Source organism: Agelaius phoeniceus, chromosome 5 (genome assembly GCF_051311805.1).
Source record: "Agelaius phoeniceus isolate bAgePho1 chromosome 5, bAgePho1.hap1, whole genome shotgun sequence".
Lineage (NCBI taxonomy): Eukaryota > Metazoa > Chordata > Aves > Passeriformes > Icteridae > Agelaius > Agelaius phoeniceus.
In genome coordinates, this window is record NC_135269.1 from 60,254,520 (window position 1) to 60,280,070 (window position 25,551).

General features: G+C 42.7%; 1 protein-coding gene and 1 long non-coding RNA gene across 4 annotated transcripts in view; one reads left to right on the forward strand and one right to left on the reverse strand.

Moving 5' to 3' along the window:
* LOC143694167 (uncharacterized) overlaps positions 1–15,496 on the forward strand; it is a 65,673-nt gene extending 50,177 nt beyond the window's left edge. The window contains exon 3 of the long non-coding RNA XR_013182492.1: positions 8,359–15,496. This is a non-coding gene — a long non-coding RNA (uncharacterized LOC143694167). The remainder of the gene's footprint in view (positions 1–8,358) is intronic.
* Positions 4,528–25,551, reverse strand: part of LHFPL3 (LHFPL tetraspan subfamily member 3) — a 234,694-nt gene continuing 213,670 nt past the window's right edge. For all 3 annotated transcript variants that reach the window (XM_054632431.2, XM_054632433.2, XM_054632432.2), the window contains one exon: positions 4,528–7,220. In XM_054632431.2, coding sequence (XP_054488406.1) covers positions 7,192–7,220 — 29 coding nt within the window. In that variant the 3' untranslated portion in view covers positions 4,528–7,191. The remainder of the gene's footprint in view (positions 7,221–25,551) is intronic.

Sequence of the window (25,551 nt, forward strand, 5' to 3'; positions counted from 1 at the left end):
CAATGCCATGTTATTCAACAAATTCATTTTGAAGGCCCATTGTCTAAGGCCTCTGAGAAGACTTCCAGGTGCCTCAGTATGAAATACATGAAATGTATGTGTGTGGAGATACTTTCTTATTGTTTTGGGAGCTTTTCTGCCAAAAATCCTGTCCCAAGCGTTGGCTTTGGACTTTTTCCAGTTTATTTCTCTGGGCTTTGCTGTATCCCCAGCCATTTCCTTCCTCAGGCTGTGCCTGTGTATGATATTCCTGCCTCTGGTTCCTGTTCTCCAGCTCCTTTGGGAGTGGTAAGGGCCTGGGGACATCTCTCTGGGAGGCTGCACTGCCTTACCAGGCAGGAAGAGTTTGTTGTTTTTGGTATTCCTGCCACAGCCTGGGTCTCACTACACCCTCACAGCCTGCTTTTTCTCCTGATCAATGTGTTAATGGGTTCTAGAGTCCCTGCATTCTTCCTCTGGGATTAGGGGCTTTAGCTGCTCCCAGCCCTCAGCCTGGTAATCCATAATCAGATTTCAGTCTTTTAGCATTTCTCAGAGCAAATGCTATCTAGGATGACCTAAATCTGATGTCTGTTCCTTTAGGGACCATCAATTTTCTATATTCTGTCACCTTTGAAGATGTTTATAGTTTCCTATTGCATGATCATAGCTCATCAATGCCACATTCAGTATCATCTCAAAGTCATTACTTCAGTAGCCTCCTTAATCTCTGCTTTTTCAGCTAGAGCAATGTGGAGGAATGCTGACCAGTTATGGTTGTCTCCTGTCAAACTACCTAACTTTCCCATTCCTTCTGGTGCCTCCTACTTCTGCTGTTCTGTCCCTCAATTCCATGCTCCCAAACACCACTCAGAGCTTTGATAGCTTGCAGCCTGCCTGGCTTATGCTGGAGCTGAGAGTGGATCTGCAGACAGGACCAAGCTGAGTGGTGCACTTGGCATGTCTGAGGGATGGGATGTCACGGGGAGGGACATGGACAAGCTCCAGAATTGCACCCAGGGCAGCCTCATGAATTTCAACAAGGCCAAGGGCAGGGTCCTAGTGACAGGACAAGTGATAATGGTTTAAAACTGGTTCAGATTGCCCAGAGATGCTGTGGGTGCTCCATCCCTGGAAGTGTTCAAGGCCAGGTTGGATGGGCTTTCAGCAGCCTGGTCTAATGGGTGGTGTCCCTGCCCATGGCAGAGGGCTGGAACTGGGTGATCTTTAAGGCCCCTTTGAACCCAAACCATTCTATGATTAAATGGTTCTTTGAGGGGGTAGATAGAAATTAGTGTCTGTCATATCTGGGAAATGCAGAAGCCTGCCCCTGGGAAATGTTGGGCTCAATAGGTCTGGAAAATGCTTTTAAAATGTTAAGCAAAGTTCTCATCCACACTTACGGAGATAAAGCTTATTCTCCTCAGTCTTGAGAAATTAAAAAAAAAATGTAGATGTTCTCAAACTTTGTATCAAACTTTATGCAGTGTGAGTTAATATGGTGATGGTTTCATCTCTTGGATTTTGCCCGGTTTCTGGGAGCCACGGGAGGTAAGGCGTGCGCTGGTTTTGTTACCTTGATCTCTATGGAGGTTAAATGCAAAGCTGCCTTTGAGTAACCAACTCCCGAGGACGACGCCGCAGAGGCTGCTGCGCCATTAGATGGCAGCACAGATAAGGACAACTTCCATCGTGCCTGGTGCTGCTCCGGGAAAGCCTCTCCACTGCTTTCAGCATCCCCAAGGTACCTTGTGGGTGAAGAATTTTCACATTACTTAAAGCAAGATAAATTGAAGCCTGTAAATGAGGATTTTCATATTATATCAAAGCATATAAAATAAAAATTACCCCCTGCCCCCAAACAGTGATGGCATGTATTAAGTCTGAATTTCTTTCTGAATTATTTTATTCATTATCCTTCTCAAGCATACATAAATTCAGCTATACTGACTAAAACAGCTCCTTTCTTGATGACATGTATAGTAGCTTATCATCCAAAAGCTCTTCTATAAAGCTCTGGCACCAACCATCTCAGCTCCTGGCCTCAGGAGCATAATATTTTACATTACTTTCTGTTGCCATTTGAGAAACTCTACAAATACAGCAGCCACTTAGTAGACCCTCAGAATATTCTAGAGGTACTTCAACTAATTTCATTTCTTTAATGGAAAGAAAAAATCGAAGCAAATGGAGAGGAGAACTAATTTTGCTTTCCAGACTGAATATCTAGCTTATTACTAATTTTGCATTGTGCTGGCTTAAAGTTATATAAAGGAGAATCAAGGTGCTGATTGCATACCTGTAAGCCTGATATTTGTGCTGACATCCCAGAGTCTTGCCTGGTATCTTGTGCGAAAGCCGTGCTTGAGAGTTGTCAAAGTGATGAAGTTCCTGGTTTTTGCTGTGGCAGAGCAGATTTCCTACCTTCCTGAGCTGGGATCTGACAGGGGAATCCTGGGTCTGTGTAACTGGTAATGTGGCTGATGATCTAGAGCACCTTCTGGTGTTAAACAGTGGAAATACTTTTGAAAATATGTGCAGTCATGTCAAAGAGACTTGATCCTAGCATATAGGATTTTGACTATATTTCACTTTTCCCCTAAGAAATTACTAACAATAATATATAATTTTGCTTACTAATAACCCTAACAGCTATATTAGGCTAATATAAAGCTACCTTGTGCTTGGCAAAATTTATATTAGGCTAATATAAAGCTACCTTGTGCTTGGCAAAATAAGGAGTAATAATCTGTGTTGTTATACTAATTTAAAATTGGTTGGTGGAGGTTAATTCAGCCCCAGCTCCCAGCTTTTTGGAGCATTTTCACTTCCAGGCTGTTTTCCCAGGTGACTGAGCTGATGCTCAACCTTGGAGGCTGGTCATATGCTGGTGGTCTCAGGAAGTGCTTTGCAGCAACTTTTGGAGCTGTTTCAAAAGGAGAAGAGCTTTGTAGTGTCTCATAGGCAGTTAGGGGCCACATCTCTTGGGGGTTGATGACCATAATGTGTCTGCTTATACTTTTTTCCCTGGAGATTTTCCTCTTGCAGAGGCAATACTTCTCTCGTCACTTTGTCAAGTGGAAAAGCTGTGTAACTGCCCTCCCCATCTCCCCCCACCCCCTCATGGGGCTATGAGACTATCTGGAAGAAAGGAAGGATATATCACTTTACTTTTTAAAATGCAAGAGACATTTCAGAAGGCAAAGGCATAAAGTAACTCTAAGCAAAAATTTAAGAGAGACAGATGGGTAATAGAAAGCATCACAAAAGTACTGGATCACTGCAAGCTTTGGCTTTGTGTTTTCAGCACCATGACACAAATGTTATTTGATCTAAAGGGAAGAGAATGGATTTTTAAACTACATATTCTACCTTCTGCAGAATTCCAGGCCTTCTGTGAAAGTCTCTACTCAAATTATTAATGTAGGCTGCTGAGGATCACAAACCAAGGTGGAATGGCTGCAAGCATGCCTAATGTGTGCATGTACTGCCAGCTACTCCATCAGCAGGCAAAGCCTTTCCATTCTGTATAGAGCTCCTTTGGAAGGAGAAATGTGTAAATCTCTTGACTTCAGTACATGGGGAAAAAAAGTGTTCCTTTCTAGCACTACCTCAGAACCTATTCAGCATATGGCTGTCTTTTCAATGTGTAAAGCAGTTAGGACAAATCTGGGGTGGGTTTTTTATTTACTTTAAACTGCCTAGATCTTATTCCATTTCAAATCCTCAGAGAATCAGATGAAACTACTAAAACTTTTAAATGTTTGAAGGATATCAAACTAGCAGTGAAAACACACAGAAAGCTGCTGGGCCCAGCATTACATTTTCCTCCCTAGAACAGGGAAAGATGGATAGTGTGAGGGAAGCTGATCCATTACTCTAATTGAAATGTGTCAGAGCCTGGCAGTTTGGGCATAATTAGACCCCGGTCACAATAATTTCTAGATCATCTCCAAATGCAGAAACTGCTGCATCAGCACCATGGAGGCAAATCCAGCATCTTTTTGACAAGAAAATACTTACCTCCTGTTGGTGCAAACTGGAATGATGTGACAGCCCCTGATGGCTCCAGTGTACCTTCATGTGGTGAAATTAGGGGGTGATCAACTTCTGAGCTTTACTGTGTCATCCAAATCACTTGTTTGTTATTTCCAATCTATTTATAAATAACATTGCCCATAAAAATGAACAGCATGCTACAAACCTGGCAGTTCTCTATTTAACCATAATTAACTTAGAAATAATTTACACTCTTCTTTCTCTTACTATAAACCAAGTTTTATAGCAAACAGAGTAATTAGGAACTTTATATTGTTGCCCATACATGGCTATGTAGCCAGGTACCAGAGGGTGGAGATGACTTACCAACAGGGTTCTCCTAGGAATTTGACCCATGAATACAAATCCCTGCACTCATTAAGGGATCTGATTCTGCCTGGACTTGACATACCTGAGGGACCTCTGTAGGTACAGATGTGATGGAGATGTCCAGGCTTGTGTTTAGGAGAGCAGTGATCCCAACAACAGCTGCTCTTATCACAGATGAGCTGGAGAAAAGCACTATCACACTTTATTTTAGTATGCTACAAAAGTCTTTGTTGAACTTTATTAGGTACTTTAATACCAAGCATACTTTGAAGTAACAAAAATTATTATTATTACTTTTACAGAAAATCAGGTATTTCAACAGTTTTCTTTACAGTTTTTTGACTTAAAAAGAAATTACAATTGACAAGTTACAATGGAGTGGGATGGGACAGTGATAACATTTAAAAAGATAAGACATACTATTCTTACTGAGTCAACATTTAATGATGTACATCCTGGTATGTCTCTCCCTTCTGACTGTGTACAAATTGTACATATTCACTGAGCTGCCCTGGCAGGGTGGTGTTGTCTTGTGATGGCACTTCTTTTGCAATGTTTGTGTGTATTTAGAAAGGGCTTTTACATTACAACATCACCATGATGCTAAACAAAATAATATAATACAGAGAAACCCTGTTTTGGTGATTTCTGTCACAGCAAAAGTGCCATGACTGCAATAATGTGGGATAGAGGTAAACTCAAGGAGCAAATGAAGATGGTGATATGAGAGCACATCCAGATAACAAACCCTTTCACAGGCTTTGAGGTGTGGGTGTGGTTGTGAGCCAACAAGAGCAGAGAATGAGGATGGGCTTCACTGAGACACCACTTAACAGGGACTCCTGAATACATCTGGCCCCTGAGGATGTGCATTTTCCAGCTGACACTGGTTGGACTAACCAGAGGTTAAAAACCTGTCTGAAGTGGGCCCTTAAATGAGTTTATGCTGCCTCATGTGTGAACTACTTGGTTTTTACCTTCCATCCCCTTCAGGTCAATAGCAGGTATGGGGAAGATGTTTATGGTGATTGACTGATTTGGGTGGGGTTTTTGACCAGCTAGTCCTGGTCCTTTAGAAGTCAGAAGAATTTTCTACATCCAGTTACAAGCACAGTTTCAGATTTAAAAAGTTTTTTTTTTTTTTTAATGCTGCCCAGATTCACACATGAATTTACTCGTCTGACATCCAAGTGAAGTCAGTGCCACATTGGTACCCTGGTAGTTAGATAGAAAAGTTATCCCATTCCCTGTATTTGTTTACTGGCAGTTTGCTTAAAGATCATTTTTCTTTCAAAAGTAAAATAAGTTTTTTGAGATTCATGCACTAAATTATGGAATAATTTTTGTTGTGCAGTCAGTAGTTAAAAAGCAGTTTTAACTTATGTTTTCCTCATGTCTTCAGCATTTTGCATTATTTGGGATCAACACTAGCAATTAATTATTATTTTGGCCATTTCCCCTGAAAGCCAAAGAATGAAGGAACAGGCTTTAAAACCCTGAAGGAATCAGCACTGGAGTGCTCATTTTGCACGGGATTAATCCATGATACAAAGGAGAACCTGGAGGCACATAGGGAGCAACATGCTCATGGCCAGTCCCGAGCCAGGGTTAGAGAGGAGCAGAGGGGGAGTCCTTGCCTCCCTCTGCTGCTCTGTGCCTGGTGCTGTGCATCCAGGCCTTTCACCAGGAGCTCCTTCTGTGCCTTCTCCTGTTTTACTTCTCAGTGGCTTCTGGAACTGAGTGCACCCTTTGGGACCTGGGGAGGGAAAGAGTTCCCTGCCAGTGCCCCAGGGCTATTTGCATCCAGCCCTCCTCACATGGCTATTTGCAAGATGTATTTGCTTACTAGTCTGTTAATTTTTGTATTGAGTTTAAACTCAGGGGTTTACTGAGTTGTATTGAGTTTAAACTTAAGGCCAGAAGGTCTCATTAGATCCCCCTGTCTGATTGGCTTTAGTGTGGGCCAGAGAGTGTCAATCCACAGCTGTATGGCAGAACAGGGGAAAGGAATGCCCTTGAAGTGAGCAGCAGTGGGTTACATTTAAGGGGTAAATTACTTTCTTCTATTAAAAAAGAAATCAAGGGCTTTTATTTTGTCACTTCAAATACAAACAATTCTATGCATCTTGGGAAGTTATAGCATTATGATACTCAGTCAGACATACCTTATAGTATATATGCTTCATAGAACTAGAATATAGGTCAGAAATAATTTTTGAGTCTTAAGTTTGTTACAGACATATTAATTGGAACACATATGCAGTAAAAATTGAGAAGCTTTACAGTTTTAGTCAACTTATTATACAGTGAAGTAAATGAAGTGCAGCAATGTAGCAGTAAAAGTTATGCTTTTTCCACTAGGTGATGGAAACATTCAGAGTCTATAAATGCTAATTTAAGAGAGATGTCCTAACAGCTTCTTGGCTACTGGGATAGGAATAGTCTGAAGTTAACTGCCTCTCTACTGTGAAAGGTTTTAAAGCTTTTTGCTTTCCGTCCGAATAAAAAAAATGACATTTACAAACCTCTTCAATGCATATATATTACATATGTTTATCTAGCAACAACTACACCCCTTTTAATTTATTCCCCAAATGTGACTTTTCATGCATGTCTTCTGGATGCTGAATTCAGCAACAGTTTCTAATGAGCTGGTGTGTAATCCATGATTGCATTTCTCTTCTGAAATCACTTCCATGTCTGGCTGATCTATGTTTAGAAGGTGGTGCTTATCCATCAGGCATTTTTGCACTTGTCAGCATTCTTCTCTGTTGGAGGCCCTTTCCCAAGCTTCTTCCCATTTTAATGTTGATGTACAAAAGCTGTTATTCATTTGTTTTGTGCTCATTCTAGTGAGGATTGGCTTAGTAGGACTGTGCAAAACAGAGAAAAGAGAGAAGCTGGTTTACTGCCAGCAAACACAAAAATGTTCACTCTGTGCTTAGCTTAGAGCAAGCCTCTGACCAATATTCTAATGCACTTCATTATATGTATTTCCATTTGTCACAAAAAGTGAAAAATTTAATCTGTAGGTAGGATTTGTAATCTGAAATTCTCAAAAATAATTTTTCATCAGCTAATTGACACAAGAAGTCAAAATAATGAGATTATTTCATCTAAAGTTTGAACAGTATGAAAATAAAGATACAATGCATATGGGGCAAGAATGACATTTACTGGATGAATACCATGAATTAAGTTAAAATCCTGACATTTCTGTTCCATATCAAAAGCTCCTTTCCCTTGAGGACACAACCCACATTTGCAAACATGATAAAATAATACCTTGTGGTAAATTTCAAGTGAGGACAGATGTGTGGGGGTGTTTTCAAATCAAACTTTCCCTTAAAATCTAATTCTCACTGCCCAGGTTCCATGTACTTAAGGGGAGCTGCATACAGGGAGGGGACAGGGGCAGGGGCCTGGGAGCAGGGTGACAAAAGCTCCCCCTCCTTGCTGCAGGGGACAGCCCCCGAGCTGGGGCTCAATGAGCAGATCTGTTTGCAAGTACCCACGCACAGGCAAAGGTGGAAACCTGGCTGCCCCATCATTGGGCAGTGAGCAGAAGGTTCTTGCACCAAATGAACCCTGCCAGTTCACCATTAGCTAGGCTGTCTCAGACCCCTGAGACCAAACCATGAGGTCCTTTGTCAGGCAGCCTCTCCACTGCCTCCTGTGAAAGGGTCACTGCTCAGGGGGTCTTACAAAGCCACATGCTGGGGCAGAGGATGGCCAATGTCATCACAACCCCAGTTCCTGTATCGTAACGCAGGGGCCTCTGCAAGAGACTGCTGGAATGCAGAACTAGGGGTAAATCACAGGTTTTGTCACAACAAAAGAAAAAGAATGAATTTGTGAAATGAAAGCAAACAAAGAATTTCAGGACTAGAAACACTTAAAAATATTACTGTAAGAAGACTGAAATATTTCATCTCCTCCTCCCATATTACACTTCTTCCATTCCCTCAAATTCCCTCCACCCTTGACTCTTGTGGTCACCTTGGCCTGCAGGTAATTCACCCACAGACCCAGAGAGTGTGGTGCCCCAGGGCAGGATACCCAGACCTTAAAGCCTGGGGTGGTGGTACCAAGAACCAGCGAGCCTGGTGGTGGCAAACCCTTCTGCCACGGACCTTGGATGCCTGTTTCCCCATCAGCTTCCAACAAACTGACATTTTTCAAGCACAGTTTGTTTTGGAGGAAAATTCTGGACTTGTTCAGCATGTATCTATATCCAGATTTATTTTACAGGACACTGTTAATTGATGTTGCTGAGACTAGGAAGTAGCAAATAAGTATGTAAGAAGCATAATGTGAACTAGGGAGGGAACTGAAAAATTAAAAATGGGTCAGTTTTGTTTGTGTTAAAAAATTAATATGAAATATAATGTTCACTGTGGTAAAAACATTTTTATCATAGGAGTATGTAATGGGATGGTAGTTTCCAATTGTAAAAAAAACTTGCAATTCATACCTCCATGAACTTCCTTTTACCCTTTGAAACATGTAGCAAAAATGAAGGATAAAGTGTGGATGAGAAATGAAGATACTTGTGATAAATGAAACCTATTAAAAATGGTCTGAGTCTGGAACTTTGGTGTATTTCATAAATGTGGTTACTAATGTTATTAGTGTGGTAATTAGTAATATAGGTAAACAGCACTACCAAATAAAGTGAATGAAAAAGTGCCTGAGCCTCTAATCTGTTTATTTTCTAAGTGAGATAAGGGTTTGTGAGCCTCTTAAACAATCCATATTTGGTGAAACTGCAATCTGGAGAGAGATAACTTTGTGTGGTGAGGAACACGTGCCCTGATGATCCTAGGAACAATCAGTGCTTAACAGAACTGAATGAGACATTTCTTTCAATTATTTTTAATCATAATTTCATGGATGTTATTCAAACCCCTAACATTGCTTATTGGATTTCCAGCAGCACTCAGAATTTCAGCAGTAACATAGTAAGACCTTCATTAATTCTTTGGACAAATTTTGCACGCAGGTGTTATACACATGGAAATGAAATTTAACAAATGCCATAGGTGCCTAGTTGACAAGACATAAATAAGTTATTCACATGCAACATCTCTCAGCCTGTTTTGTATCACACCATGGGCTTTTGAAGTTTGTTTTCTTAGAGCTACTTACAGTGCTGCTGCCAAGAAATCAGTTAATGAAAGCAGTTCTTCATGGAAGCTGTATTACCCAACCACCCAGGTGCTCTGCTCTTAAGTTCCCTATTTAAAGTCTTTAAAGGCTGCCTGTTAGGCTGACCTCACCACAACGGGGTTACTGCTTATAATTGACACACTCAATTAGGGCAATCGCTTCTGCTGACTGCAGAGCTGGGGTATAGTCAGCCTGCAGGGATTTACAGCATTTTAGTGTTTATGTACATTTCAGAAAGAGGACACTGAGGTTTGTGGTAAACATGAATCACAGGGAGATTTCCAGGTTGCTCCCTGACAAGGTGTAAAAGACATGCTGAATTTCAGATGGTCCCTTCCATGCTGTTACTGTAAAGTCACTAAAATGAACAGTAAATACAGAGAGAAAGGCAGACCTTCTAGGTTTGGGTATATATTGTCTCAGAAACCTTAACACTTTACATCACTAATTGTCACCAGCCATATTGAAATGATCTTTGCCATGTATTTGACTGGTATCTAGAAAATAACACCTTTCCAAGTATTCATCTTTTATTGCTGACTCCAAACACACAGAACTGCTTTGCTAAAGAGAAACTGGCATTTGTGGTGACACCAAAATTGGTACAGCTACAAAACCACATCAGCTGGCAGAAAGCCATGGGTTAATGAAGTACCAGAGATTTCCTCCCAGGACCTCCACAGGATTCCTCCAGCCTAAACATCATCTCTGCTGAATGCTTGCACTGTGGGGAGTGTATGGGAGGCGATGAAGGATGAGAGAAACATTGATTCTGAAGCTCTGCAATTGAAAATAGACATGCTGAGACACCTTGGATAACACTGCTGTCTGGGCTGTAGGCCAAAAAAAATTGGACAAGTTCAGTTTTAATGAGGTGTTGGAGTTCTCACCCTTCTGCTTATAGAACCACAGAATCATTAAGGCTGGAAAAGACCCCTAAAACCATCAGTTCCAAATGCTAACATTGCACTTTCACATTCACTCCTAAACTGTAACTCCAAGTGCCACATCCACACATCTTTTGGACACCTCCAGGGACAGTGAATCCAAGACTTCTCTGGGCAGTGTGTTCCAGTGTCTGACAACTCCTTTGGTGAAGAAATTTTTCCAAATATCCAATCTAAACCTTTCCTGGTGCAACTCAAGGCCATTTCCTCTTATCCTGTCAATTGTTACTCTGGAGAATAGACCGACCCCCACCTGGCTACAATCTCCTTTCTGGGAGTTGTAGCATGATAAGCTCTCCCCTGAGTCCCCTTTTCCCCAGGCTAAACATCCCCAGCTCCCTCAGCTGCTCCTCAAAGGACTTGTGCTCTGGGCCCCTCACCAGCTTTGTTGTCCTTTTTGGACACACTGATCTGGGTCAGCTCCTTATAACCACAGGGAGATGGTTTTGTTGCTTACATCAGGGTTGGTGAAGTGCTAAGTGTGTTAAAACTCCACTTGTAGCCACTGCAGCCTAAAATTCAAACAGGAACATGTATTCATGGCCTGGACAATATCCAGGTGTATATTATTAAAAGTCATGAAAGGCAGATAGATGCCCAGCTGCACAGGGCAACCAATGACCCATTATCTCTTATTTCCTTGAAGATAGTCTCTTTAGAACACATAACAAACCCAGTCTGAGTGGCCTGAGAGAATTATTTTATTTTTCATGTTATGAGAGAGAGGATTTATGTATATTCCCATTTCCCTACCCGCTGTGGGTGCCTTTTCCCTCTTGATGCACTGAGCATCCTTTGCCCTGGCCTCATGGGGAGATGCTTATCCATCACCTGGAGAGTGACCCTGGGGCAAATTGTGCTCTCAGTAAACAGCCAGGCACCAACTCAGGTCCTCTCCAAGATTCCTGATGATCCAAGTTGAAACTCTAGCATGTGTTTTGGAGAAGCTGTCCACAGATCATGGCCAGGAGGAGAAAAAATGGTGCACATTTACACATTACTGCCTACACCTGCACTGCAGCTGAGACACAGGAAGGAGGGTACAAGGCTGCCTGTGGAGATGGAAAGAAGAATGGACAGAAATTCCCCAACTGTTTTGCTAGCAGTGCTCTTTGAGTGTTTCACTGTTCAGCACCTTCTCCACAAAATGTGATTAATGACATGTCCACACCAGAGCTGCCCAAGGAGTTTCCTCCTCTTCCTGGCAAGCAAGTGGGCAGGATCTGGCTACTGCCTGCTCTGCCATCACTCACAGCTACCAAAGCCTACCTGAAAGGGCAGGGGTGAAAGAGAATGCACAGTAAGCCTTGAGGAGTTACCAAAACTTTTACAAAATGTTGGAATTGAAATTGTGTGACGGTTTTGTCCATATGGCATTAGAGGAAAAACTCATCTGAGCAGAAGGTGTGTGAGCTTGCTCTTCTGCTGCAGCTCTTCCTTGCAATAAAATAGAATTGAATCACATAAAAAATGACAAGATTTTTCCTGATTCAGTATGCAAGCCCTGTGAAACCAGAGCTGAGTGGAACAGTGGGACTTATTCAATCTGCTGGGTGGTATCTTGCTCACCCTGTTAGTGGCAGCAGCTGAACTGCTGGGCATGGCTTGTGGGAAGTGTTTCTAGGACAGTAGGAAATGGTTTCAGGAGCATGCAGGAATTTTCTAAATGTGTGGCTCTGGTGGTTTTGCTGTCAGAAGGCTCAGTTCCTGGCTGCACAAGCACACTTCTAGCATGTGACAGGAGGCTGGGGTGATGTGCTCCCCTCCACTGCTTCAGCCCTAACTACCAGTGGGGTCTGATGGCTGCATCCAGCTTTCTCTGGGCTTTGGGGTGGGGTGGCAGCATGGTAGTCAAGGGCTGTCTGGAGTAGTGGGCTGCATGCCAGGATGTCCCCTTGAGGAGGGGATGTCACCTCTCAAGGTTACTCCTCAAAGCTGAGATTCCTCACTGCAGCAGAGCCTTGGTAAGTGGTTAATAGCACACTGAACTTTGAAATCTTAGCTAAGTGATATAAAGGATTGATTGTGCAAATATAATCCCTTAGACATAAACCACTGAACAAGTCTGGGACTAGGACTGGATTCAGCCATACCTACACTTCTCTTTGAGAAGGGTTGACAACACAAGGAAATTCTTTCTGAACCTCATGCTCAATGACAGGGTCTCTGGCAGTTTTGTCTGCCCCTGTCCTCTATGCAGTAAATAAACAATCTTGCCATTGAATCTTGTTAAACCACCATAGCATTTACCATTGAACTTTGTTAAATCACTGTTTTATATCAATAAAGTACATTGTTGCTTCTCTCTTGTATATTGCTGCTTCTCTCTTACAAGTGCAGTTGCTTCCATCCATGGCAGATGGTTTCAGGGCCACAAGGGCAGTGATGGCTGAACAGACAGAATGCTGTTTTATTAGACATTGTTTTCTGAGAAGAAACAGAAAAATGTTGAAGGATCCAGTCAAATCAATTTTGCTAGGTTTCCAGCATCTGTGTACAACACAGAGCTGGACAGAACATTGCTGTCAACTTACAGGCTGCCATTCACAAGAAAAAACCCAGCACACTGACAGACCTAAAGCTACACTCCTTGAATACTTAATGCACTCAGCAACTGTCCTACCCTCCCTGGAAGACTCTGGCCAATTCTTGTAGTTTTAAAATCCAATTCAATCTTACATTGTGTTTCCACCCCTTTTTCTGTTGTATGTGATGACTGAAACATGACAGGAGGAAATGGATGTTGGTTCAGAGGCTGCAGACAGCATGCTGTGGGGGGAGAATCATGGAATCATTGAATGGTTTGGGTTGGAAGGGACCTGAAATGTCACCTCATTCCAACTCCCTTGCTGTGGGCAGGGACAACTTGACTTGATCAGGCTGCTCAAAGCCCATCCAACCTGGTCTTGAAAATCTCTGGGCATCTCTTGGCAACCTGTTCCAGGGCCTCACCACCCTCACAGTAAAGAGTGACACAGCAGGGATACATTATTTTCTGCATTGTTGATTTCTCCAGACAGAATGTATCTTGAAGCTATTATGACAATAAGCAAAAGGCCCCAGGACTAAATGTGGTTGTCAAGAAGAATTGAGCACAAAAAAGACATTGAGCAATGAAGTGTCCCCACCTTGTGCCAAGGTGTGAAAGGAGACATGGGAGAGAGACAAAGGGAAATTAATTCTGAAGCCCAGAGTGGGTCAGGGCTGCCTAACCATTTGTGGTCTTGACTTCTTTAAATTCCTGTTTTCTTCCAGATAGAAATTTTGAGAAAGGTGAGAAGATGTTTTGGGCAGAGAGATCAGATAGAGGTTAGGCCTGGAGATGCATCTCACATAACATCAGCTCTCTCACAGTCAGACATCAGATGTGAGGCTCTAGGAAGTCCTTGGAGCAGGACAGGCCCCTCCTGGGGTGACTAATTTAATCTTAGGATGGTTCCCAGCATGGATGAGTGCTGTTGGCTTCTGTGGGTCTGTAGACCTGGATGAGATGGGAGGCCTAAATCTGAGATGGACAAAGTGAGGTATGTGAATCCTGCAGTTATAATTACCCTGCACATTAACTGCATGCATGGAAGAAGAGGGAAGCTGCTGCCCATGCATGGAAGATCTTCAGCCTGAAATATCAACCAAGTAGGCAGTTTTGTAACAAAGCCTGAAAGATTAGGCTTGTTTGTAACAAGCTATCAGAGACCTTGTGTGAGCACAGCTTGAGGATGGATATTTCTGGTTCTTTTGGGATGTGCCATCGTGCACCAGGACTGCTTTCCTGGTGAGCAAATGGCTTTGCAGAAGCTGGGCCTGAGATTCCAGCCCCAGGTCAGGGAGGCTCAGTAAGATCAGTTAAATAGCTTGAGGACTGACTGGGCAGGGGTGCAAGCAGCAGGCCAGCCTGATGGGCATGAGCCAGGCTACACACAGCAGTCAGCTTGGCTCTCTTGTCAGTGATACTGTGCCTGAAGGAGCAGGTGAATTTTGACTGAAAATCTTGTGAAACGGGGCTAGAGTATCTTAAAGAAGGCACCTTTTTAGAGCCTGACAGTTTTCTTATCTCTGAAAGACCCTGCTTCAACTACTCCTAAATATAGCCAGGTGGCAGTGACAGGCTCTAAAACTCTGAATATGGGCAGGTTTCAAGCTTCCCTGCCACCCTTCCTAATCCCTGGCTTGGGTGGCTTTCCTCTGGTTTGAATGCAGCTCCAAGAATACAACATATGTGTATTTATTGGTGAGAAAGACAGAAGAGTGACAGACAGAGGGAATAGAGACCTATCCAAGGATGGATCAAGTTGTAGCTGTCATCTCTGTCATCTGCTGGCACCAGTCTGGGCTGGTGGAAGCAGGGCTCCCTTGGGTGATGTCTCTGCTTGCCATGCCTCACTATGAACAGCTTTTGGGCTCCTCATCTGGGCAGCTTGGTGCTCATGGCTGCTCCTCCAGGGCAGGCACCACCATCCCCTGCTGCTGTCACACACAGTGAGTGTGCCCTGCACACGGGAGGAGGCTCTGTGTCTGCCTGGGGTGGGAACCAACACACTGGGGTGTAGAGATCAGATCCTGCTGAACAGTGGGCTGCCTTTTCCTCCATTTCAATATTTGCTTCTGTCACAAAAAGGAAGATTTTTATCATAATGAACAAACACAGCAAAAAGCCTCCTATTCTTTCTCCTAAAGAGTTTTCTTTTACTGTGGAACATCACAGAGATGCTCCTTCCTCTGGTGGTCCCTTTCCAGAAGGCTCATCAATTTGTCTTTTGTACTTGGTGGTGTTTCTGTCAAGTTTGGCATGGGAGTCACGTCTCAAGACAGGTTTGCTGGCATGGGAGATCTAGTATGTTGTTGGAAGAACTGGCAAGAGGCTGAAATGCCTTCATCAATAATGTCTTTCACATGAAGTAGCTTCCTGCTCTGTAGAGTTGTAGGCTCAAGTCAAGCAAAATCAGTCACTTGTTGTTCATCTATTTTTATTTCCTCCATGTGGTTTGCTGCAGTCTTTCTTTGCCCAGATGGTCAAATAAATTGCTGTCACTAAACAGGAGTCTCTGAACGGTGATTCCTAAACTCTTCCTGTTCTCTAACTGTTTAATGAGAAAATGTTTCACTTTCTTTATAGTCTGCCCATTTGCTGTAGCTGTTTTTCAGTTTCTCCCCTGGAACCCAGAGGATCTGTAGGTATTTTTGTTTGTTTCTCCAGCCTCCAAGCTGCGTGATCAGACTGCCCAAAAAGTTCTTCATTGTCTGTATTTATAAACTGTTACAAACATTGATGTACTTGTTTACAGGGAGCTTCTCTGAGGATCCAGCCATGACAGTGAGGTATCTTGACAAGGTTTTGGGCATATCAACCAGAAAATGTTTGGATTGGCATTTTACAACCTTTTGGTTTTTTATTTTGTTAGTAACATTTTATATCTACCTTTAGTAGCATTATATCTTCCAAGAGTTTTCCTGTGCTAGGCAATGTTAGATGTTGACTTTGGCACACTTTTTGGTTTGGGAAAACAAACCTTGGTGCCATTGGTACAAAGCTGTCCTTGTCTGGGCTGGGCCATCAGGGCAGGCAGGAGGCAGAGCCCTGGGGGCTGTGGGTGAGCCCCAGCCTGGGGGAGCTCCTCACTGCCTTCACTGTGTGCCAGGCTGGCTGGAGCTGCTTTCCTGTGAGCACAGAGAGAGTGGGAGCTCAGCGCTGGGAGAAAGCCAAAATATTGAAGCAGATCCTGGAAGGTGCCAGCCAGGATCTCTGTGTAAGGAAGCTGCTACGATGGGGCTTATTTTAGTGGTGTGACAGAAATGGAGCTCTGCTCTTTTTTCAACAGACTGCATTTCTCCAGATGAATTCACAATTCATACAGTGAGTGTTTCCTCCTAACAGAAATGAAGAGGGCTCTGACAGTTCTCTGGTCATTCCAACATGACATTTCTGTGAATGAAATTGCCTTAAAAAAAAAGCTGATTTTTAAAATTTTTAACATAATAACTAAAAGATTGCAAGAAGTTAAAATAAAGAAAATAAGAAAAATATCAATGCTGATGAACCTTAAATGCTGCAGAATAATAAAAACATTTAAAATCTCTTTTTTCTGTGTGTGTGAAATGAATTCCCCTGTTCTTTGGCCAGTGCCAAAGCTGTGTGACCTGGGAACATGGCACAAATCCATGCTGAGCAAAGGCACATCCAAGGATTTCCAAAAGTTTTCCAAACTTTCTCTTTGTATGTACTTGTGCTGAAGGGAAGTGAGAATTTGATTAATAAATTGGGCTGGAACTGGGAGTGGGGCTCTGGCTTCAGGGGCTCACTATGGAGGGGAATGGTCCTGCAGCTGCAGGATTGGTCCAGAGCACCTCTGGGGCAGGGGCTCACCAAGGCTGTGCTGTGTGTCCTTCATCCTGCCACACTCCTCTCACACTGGTTGGCTGCTGTGATGTTGGGTCTCAACCAAAACCTGCTAATGAGCTGCAAATATTGATCCCGTTTGCCTTTGAGAAAGACACAGGTGCCAAGTTACATGTTTATGGGCAACAGAAAGATAATGATCTGGAGCAGCTTTGGTCTGAGATTTCAAATCTGCAGTTTGGTGATTAGCTTACCGAGCACAGGAATGTTAATTAACTGTCTGTATACTCTCTAGACAAATAGGAAGTGTTTGGAACTGTACATTATACTCACAGTTGTTTCCAAGGTATGAAATTACATGTTAAACTACTGAAAAACATCTCTGTGGCGTTAGATGATACTCTGCTAGAAGAGAATCTGGATTTGGGAGTTGGCAAAGCCAGGGTCTAGGGAGAGGGTGAGTTTTTGGTGAATACCATATGTCATGAAAACATGTCTGACATGTAGCAAGGACAATGTTCAATGCTCATGGTCCTGAAGACATTTTTTTCTGTCATCGTCCTTTTCTTGCTCCAAACCAAACCAAATTTGTAAGGATTTATTATTGCTAATAATTTATATTATTCCCTTAAAAATTTTCTTGAGTTGCTCTAGAGGTGTGAAGGTCACTCTTGTAAAAGAAAAAGAAGAGATTCCTTCCCTGAAGAGCTTTCAGCACAGAAGGCAAACTGCAATCAGCAGTGCAGATTAAAAAACCAAAACAACCCATCCCAGCGAGGGAAGGGGAGGCTGTGTTAGGAAATTGCCAGCTGAAGAGCACGCAGAAAGGCAAGCTGGTTTGCAGGAGCCCTGAGTGACAGGTGGACATGGACAATTTTCCTGTTGTTTGGCTGTTCCCACCAATGACTATAAGACAAGTCTTGGGTAAAATACACCTTTCAATGTAAGGATGCCATTGTAGCAGCAAGAGACAGCAGGGCTGTCTTGAGCAGCAACCAGTCCAGTACCAAACACTAGCAGGAAGGGGGAAATCTCCAGCCCACCCTCTCAAACCAAACCCCAGTTTCACCAGGGTTCCTCAAAGCTCAGTCACGACTTTCTCCAAGACAGCAATAATTCAGAACAACCTCTCAGATAAAGAAGACACTGATTCAGGTTTGCTCAGAAAGAAGCTCATCTGTAGAAAGGGGGGCAGCTTAGACAAAGGGGAAGCAAGTCAGCTCCAGCTGCATCTGCACAGCTACATCTGCAGCTGGAGAAAAGCTCCAATAAAGGCTTCCACCCTCCCACACCCTAAACAAGTAATATTTGTCCATACTTCCCTCTCATTTTGGTCCATCAGGCAGGTGAGCAGTGGGGGCCCAGAGGACCCCACTGTGTGTACCCTTGGTGCTGGGCTGCTCAGGGAGCAGTGCCACTGCTGCTGGCCCTGCTGGCCCTGCTGGGGCTGAGCCTCCCTTGCCTCAAGAGACCCTGGCAGTGCTGACTTCCCATTGCAGGTGCTGCCTGGGTTTGGTGTCTGGCACAGAGTCACCTCCTTGTGCTGAAATAATAATGATGGATTTCTGCTCTGGAGTGATAGCTTGTGTTTGCAGCTGGGTTAATGTGTGTCAGCTGTCATCGTCCCTGTCAGCCGCTGCTGTCACCGAGCTGCAGATAAGTAAATCTGTGATGATGCATATCCCAGGGAGAGCAAGGATTAAATATTTCATCGCCTCAGACACTGAAACAGCTCCTCATTTGGTGTCCTTTTCTGGAGGTCACATCCTCTCACATTGCCCAGCCCTGGGGGAGAGCAGAGCCTGCCTGGGTTTCAGGGGCTGCAGGGCTGGGCATTGCTGGCAGCAAAGTCCCTGCAGCCAGGGTGAGCCAAGCTGCTGAGCCAGACTTGGCACAGTTAGAAATAAGCAGAAACTCAAGGAAAAAGAAAACCCTCCTTTTCTTCCAATGGGCCTGGTAAGGCAGTTGTGCCCCTGTTGTACAGACCAGGGACAAGTGGACAAGTGGCCAAGTGCCCAGCTTGGGCTGTGTCTGGGACACACTGCTGAGCCCCCAGCACCATGGGCTGAGCCCCTGCCGTGTGTGCTGGCTCCCTCCACGTGGGCAGCACTGTGCACAGCATCAGCTGGGGCTGTGGTCAGGAAAATGTGCTTGTTTCATGGTGGTCCCAAAGTGATGTGTCAGTGAAGCCTTGCTGGTCATTCCTACAGCCCTTACATCACCGTGTGTCCATCCTCTTTCTTCTCTGCAGTGATATGCAAACCCCTTTGCCAGCAAAGCCTCATATTATCAATTGCTTGGAGACAAGGAAAAAAGCTACAATTCAGATTTCTTCACTCTCCTGGACTTTTATGGTGTTACCCATAGGAACTTCATATTGAAGGAGTTTTCAGCACAAAATACCAATTTGTTGAGAATGAAATTTTCTCGGATGCTTTTTTTTTAACACATGAAAGGAGCTATTCTAGGGAGATGTGGAAAATGAAAGAAAATACTCTGATAAAATCTTGGATACTTTTAGACTAACTACCTATAGAAACAAATAAAAATGAAAATGTCTCCTTTTTTTGAACCACACTGGAAGAGACAGAAGACTCATCCTGTTAGTGCTGCTCAGGGAATAAAGTCCTTGTTTTCCAGAAAGACTTAATGAACCATAAACATTCAAAAACCAGGAAGACATATAAACATGAGTTGTGAAAAGTCTGATTTCTTTCTTATTTCCTGAGAGCTAGTGGTTTTCTTTGCAATTATGAGGCACAGAAGGGTGATTTTTGTTTGTTTTTGTTTGCATCTTTTTTAAAGCTGAGATTGAAGTACAACACATGATTCAGAACTGGAACTTGGAAAACAAAGCATGAGCAGTTGTGACACTTCTAAAGCTGTAGGTAATTCTACAGGCATTTCATCTTCATCCCTTCCTTGTCTTCATCTGAACTAAGAGCCTTCCTTTGCTGTGCTCTTTATCTGGACAACAGATAGACTGTACCCTCCATATGGCCATGTTCCCCCATGGCTCTGTGGTTGCTCTGACTCTGGGATCAGTAGCTGGACCTCAGCAGAAAACAAACTGAGGTTTTGCAGATGGATCTTTCTGTTATGTAAGGTCTCCAAATCAGTATTCATCTGTGCACTGTGAAATAGCAGCATTTCTGCTTCTTTTTGATTTTTTTTTTTCATGCAGGGAAAGTATAGTTTGTGCTGGCTTCTTACATAAAAATAGCAAACTTTATGAGATGCATTTCCCTGAGGCCCCACAGAACAGAATTTGTTCTGTAATAAGAGACCAATGTGTTTTAATTGCTTGTTGTAGACTATTACCTGTTAAATTTTTCTGACAGTGTGACACCAGCAAAAAAAACTTCTTTTCTGTTTTGCTTCCTTCTACTTTAGAACTGTCAAACAACTGCAACATCTAAGGATAAAACATGTCAGATGACTCAAATATGTGACAGGTCATAAAATATTGATTCTTCATGTTACCTGCTAATAAAACACATGCCACCATGGTTAAATCTTCCTTGCTTTGGATTCCTGACTTTTAATTGTTATAATTCCAGTTTGGGTTGTAGTCTAGAATTAGGAAGTAATGGGTTTGGTCCCCAGAAATACTAAAGGCTATAAATAAGGAATCAGTTCTACTTTTCTGTAACTGGTGTTTTTTTTATCTGGACTCCCAGCCACGTTTTATGTTAAAATCTTCATCTGATGGAAACCCTTTTGGACCTTTCTGGTTCCTTTTTGACTCAGTAGAACCAAGCCAATTCCTAAGATCATATTATAATGAGAAGCACCACGGATCAATTGAGGACTTCCCGTTGTGATTTTCTTCCCCAAGAGAAGAACCTTCTCTTGATCATGTATGAAATAAATAATATTTACTAGGTTTTTTTTTTTTTTTCAGGATTTTGGCATTTTTCTGGTTAAGCTTATAATTTTTAGTCTTATTATGTAATTTTCAACCAGCAACAGCTCAGTGTGTGCTTTCTTGTCTGGTCCTACTGGGTCCTTTCTGTCAAATGAAGACAGTATTTTTTTGGCTAGAGATTTCTATGTAAGATCTTCTGGCAGGAAGTAGGGGATGGTGCTGTACCTTTCAAGGACACTGAACCTACCTTTCAAGGAAAACAATGTTCAAAACTAGATTTGTAAGCTCTTGAGTTGGGGTTGTGTCTGGTACAAATTCTGTGTGCATGGAAGGTTATCTGTTTTCCACTTCTATAAGCCAGACTTCTCAAAGAGTTGAACCATGAATCTGAAAAAATCTAAAAAGCATTTAGACAATCTCATAGCATTTAGAAAACTTTATTTAGATAAGCTGCTATGAAAACAAATTTCCAACAAAACTTGTTGGAAAACCATACTGTTAGAGAGATGATTAGTGGCTCACTGTCCAGCTGTATTTATTAGAATTAAGGACTGAATTTATTAGAATAAAGGACTGTATTTATTAGAATTTCATGGGGATTTATCTTAGGTCTGATGTTATTAAAATACTGTCATTAGCCACTTAGACAGGGGAATGGAGGATCTCCAATGGAATAGAGAATTTCCTCCTCCATTTGTGGGTCAGGAGGGGCCCCAAGTGTGTTGTAGGTCAGAAGAGTATTCAACATTTATGAGTCAGAGAAATGATCTGGAAAACAGGAGACAGTTCAATAGCAATACATGCATGGGCAAAGGAGAGAGCTGTACAGAATAAAAGTTGCAAATAGCTACATGACTCCACAAGGCCCTTCTGTTGTGAAAAACAGACTGATGCCCTTCCATTTTGAAGAAACAGAAAAAATTATCTGCAAGATGCACAAAGTGAGTCTACAGGCTGCTCAGCAAGGCCTCAGCTGCATGGTTGGCTTTTTGGCACTGGACTCTAAAGGAGAAGTGTTCCCACCTGGTGAGAACAAGAGTGGAACAGCAAGAGTGTCAGAAGTCTTGGGATTCTTAATGTAAGAGAAAATATGGGCAATTGATCTGTGTAATCTAGAGGAAAGGAGACTTAGTGGACATAACACTCTTAACTATGAAAAAAGCTGCTGGAAAATGAAGGGAATAAATCATGGGAATGTGACAAGTAATGGACTTAGAGAGCAGCCAGGGAAATTTCACAGACATTAGGAAAACCCAGCCCAAGATGAAGTCCCTTGGCCTGGGGAGCAGCTGCTGAGAGGGGAGTGGGAGCTGCTAATGCTGGGGTCCTGCAGTGCTCCCCACAGCACAATGCCCCACTCCCTGCAGCCAGGCAGAGCTGAGCACATTGAAACCCACACTGCACCCTCTGACATACAGCAGGGAGGCAGGAAAGAGAAGTGTGCCCTCTGCACCTCACAGCCTTGGCCCCCACAGAAGGGACACAGCCCTGGGAGGATGCTGGGCTGCAGGGGCAATTCCTGAGGCAGGGCTCAGGGACAGTGGTGTCCTGCTGCTCACCCTCACTCCAGCTGGAGGGATTAAATTACTTAGGAACATCATGTTTGCTCCCCAGGTGACTTACACAGAGGGCATTTCCACTGATCAGGGAAGAATGATTCCCCAGCCCATATTTCTGTGCCAACTGTACTGTCTATTTTTAACAGCAAGCTGCCATTAGCATTTGTTTGCTAAAAATAAACACATTTCAAATGCAATTCATTACCTAGCGCATTAAGGTAAAGGCAATTTATTCTTCAGTCAAGAAGAAATATTTTTAAGAGATAAATTGGTTCATGCAAATATCTGTGACTTGCACTCAGTGCACGTGGTACCAGCAGAGACAGTGCTCTGGTTTCAATTGATGGGATAGATCACAAAATTCAGGAAGCTGCTGAGGAGCTCAGTGCAACATCTTATTTAACTTAATTAAAAACATGATGACAATTATGTAAGAGAAAAACAAAAAAGAGATGTGGGGTGCTAGACACAGTTCTCCCTTTGAACTGCAATGAAGCAGAAGTGTAACAAATGGGCAGATAAGGCTCTTGAGGAGGGGTGTTCTTTATTATATTGATGGCAATGGCTTCCTAAAACTAAACATCACTGCTTCTTGCTCACAGAAAAGGGGAGTATTACAAGGGCACAGTTCTGAATCAGAAAATGCCAGTACAGAAGGATTTAAAAATGGGTTTAGATGAGCTGCTAAGCCAGGAGATGGATGGTGATCTCTGGTGAACCTGTCCTTCATGAATCCCTTAGTTTACTTTTTATTTTAAAAAACAGCTTTCCAAATGTTTTGTGCAAATAAGGTACTTGAAGCAAAACTTGCTGTCTTTTGGCAGGAGGATTTGTAGGGCATGTAGTGAATTCCTGCTCTGAAGGTTCACAAGTAGGAACTGAACCTGAGCCTCACATGCCCCTCTCTCCTTCAGAACAAAAATAATGTAACATAAATAAATAAATAAAAAAACAAAAACATAAAAAGAAAAAAATCGACTCAGAGTCCTCAGGATATATGGGGAGAAAGCAAAGCTTTCATATCCAGCCACTGCTAATGCACAGGTCCTGCAAAATCGGCACAGTCTGGTTTTCCCCACTAGAGGGGACTGCAGTATCCAGAGTTACCTGCTCACTCAAAGCAGTTCTGGTAACTTCAAAATTTGTGGCATTACTAAGAAAATTAATTACTGGTACTTGTAATATAATTCAAAACAGTGTAAAATTGGAATATGGTGGAAACCTTTATTAAATGTACAAAATGAAAAAAGAATGACTTAGATTTAGGTTCCTTCATTAAACAGTATTTTGAAGGTGCCAGATTTAAAAAAAATTAACGTCTTCTAGTTTATCTGAAAAATGTGGGGCGTTTTTCTATACTGTTTTGCAATGTACATATGAAATACTTTAAATTAAAATACAGTCTAACATCAGAAATCTAATCTATAAAATGCTCCTGATGATTCACAGTAACTTGTGTCAAATCTGCAAAAACCAACACCTTGCTGTCCCCAAAATATTTTGGTGGCAGGATCCTTAGCTAATTGTAAACACTTGAAACAAAATGCAGACGGAGAGAAGTAAGAGCCCAGGTGTGCTTCCCACCTTAGATGTGCTGCTGGGGGATGCCACAGCAGGTGGCACAAGGAAGGCTCTGAATGTGGAGAAAACAAGTTCTGACTTCTTCTCCTGGTCTCTTATCCCTACAGTTTTGGTAATTAAGCATTTCCAGGTGCCCTTTTCATCAGAAACATCCATCAAAATAGCACAAGTTAAAGCACATTTGCAGTTGTTGAGGATTTGAATTCCAGGATAAGGAATAACAGAATCATAGAATTGTTGAGGTCTAAAAAAAGGTCTAAGATAATTTATTTCAATGTTTAACCAATCATCACCATGTTCACCACTATACCATGTCCCTTAGTGCCACATCCACACACCTTTTGAACATTTTCAGAGAGTTTCTGACAGGGGCACTTTCAGATACAGTGTTTCTATCACTTCCCTGGGCAGCCTGTTCCAATTCCTCACCATTCATTCAATGAAGAAATTTTTCCTAGTATCTAATCTAAACCTCCTCTGGTGCAACTTCAGGACATTTCCCCTTGTCCTGTCACTTGTTACCTCCTCTCAGGTAGTTGCAGAGAGTGATGAGGTCACTCCCAAGCCTCTTCTTCTCCAAGCTAAACCACCCCAGCTCCCTCAGCTGTTCTTTGCAAGAATTGTGTTCAATGTACAAGCACTGGTGCCTGCTGCCAAGGGCCAAGACTTGGCTTTGAAGCTGGTTGTTCCTGCCAATAGGTTTTGTTTTTCTGATGCAAATAAAGCATCAGTTCTTACTAAGGGAGCAATGGTGGGAGATGCCTCCCTCACCCTGTGATTTATCCATATGTGGGTTGTGCTGCACTTCTCCCCTGCCACAGGGGTGATCCTGTGGGATGCCCTATTTGCACCTTGCTCACCACTGCATCTCTTTGGCAGCATCAACCCTTGTTTATTATTGGCCTTTTGCTGCAAATAATTAAACCAAAACTCGTATTTTCTCTCTGCCAGTTGCCAGCAGTTTTCTTGTCTTGGTGTCAGAGACTCAGAGAGCTGCAGAGGTCAGCAGGCACCTCTGGGGTGCCTGCTGCAGGCCCCTGTTCAGGGTCAGCTGGAGCAGATCACTCAGGGTCATCTCCAGTCAGGTCCAGCCATGGAGACTCTGGCACCTCTCTGGCAGCCTGCTCCAGTGTTTGACAACACTTGCTGTAAAAATGTATTTGTTTTAAAAGTTTAAATGTAATTTCCTGCATGTCAATTGGTGTCTGTTGTGTCTTATGCAGTGCCCAGGCACCACCAAGTAGAGTCTGGTTCTGTCCTCTTTACTGGGCCCCCATCAGGTGTTTGTACACACTCACAAGGTCTCTATTGAGCCTTCTATATTCCAGGCTGAGCAACAACAGCTTGTCACAGACATATTTTATGAAAAATCCTTTTGCTAGGATCTTTTCTCCTGAGAAGCTGAGAAGCTTCAGCTTCTCCATGCTTTGCTGCTTTGGAATGTGATTTGGAGAATTGTTTACCCAGCATGTGAAATTGTTTTCACTTGATGACCAATGACAGCCACCTGTGTCGAGGCTGTGAGCAGTCACAAGATTTTATTATCATTCTTTTCTATTCCTTGCTAGCCTTCTGATGAAGGAAAGACTATTCTTTTAGTATAGTTTTAATATAATATATATAATAAAATAATAAATCAGCCTTTTGAAACATGGAGTCAAGATTCTCATGTCTTCCCTCGTCCTGGCACCCCTGTGAACACCAGCACAGCAGCTCTTTAATCCTTTTCTCATGGGAGAGTTGCTC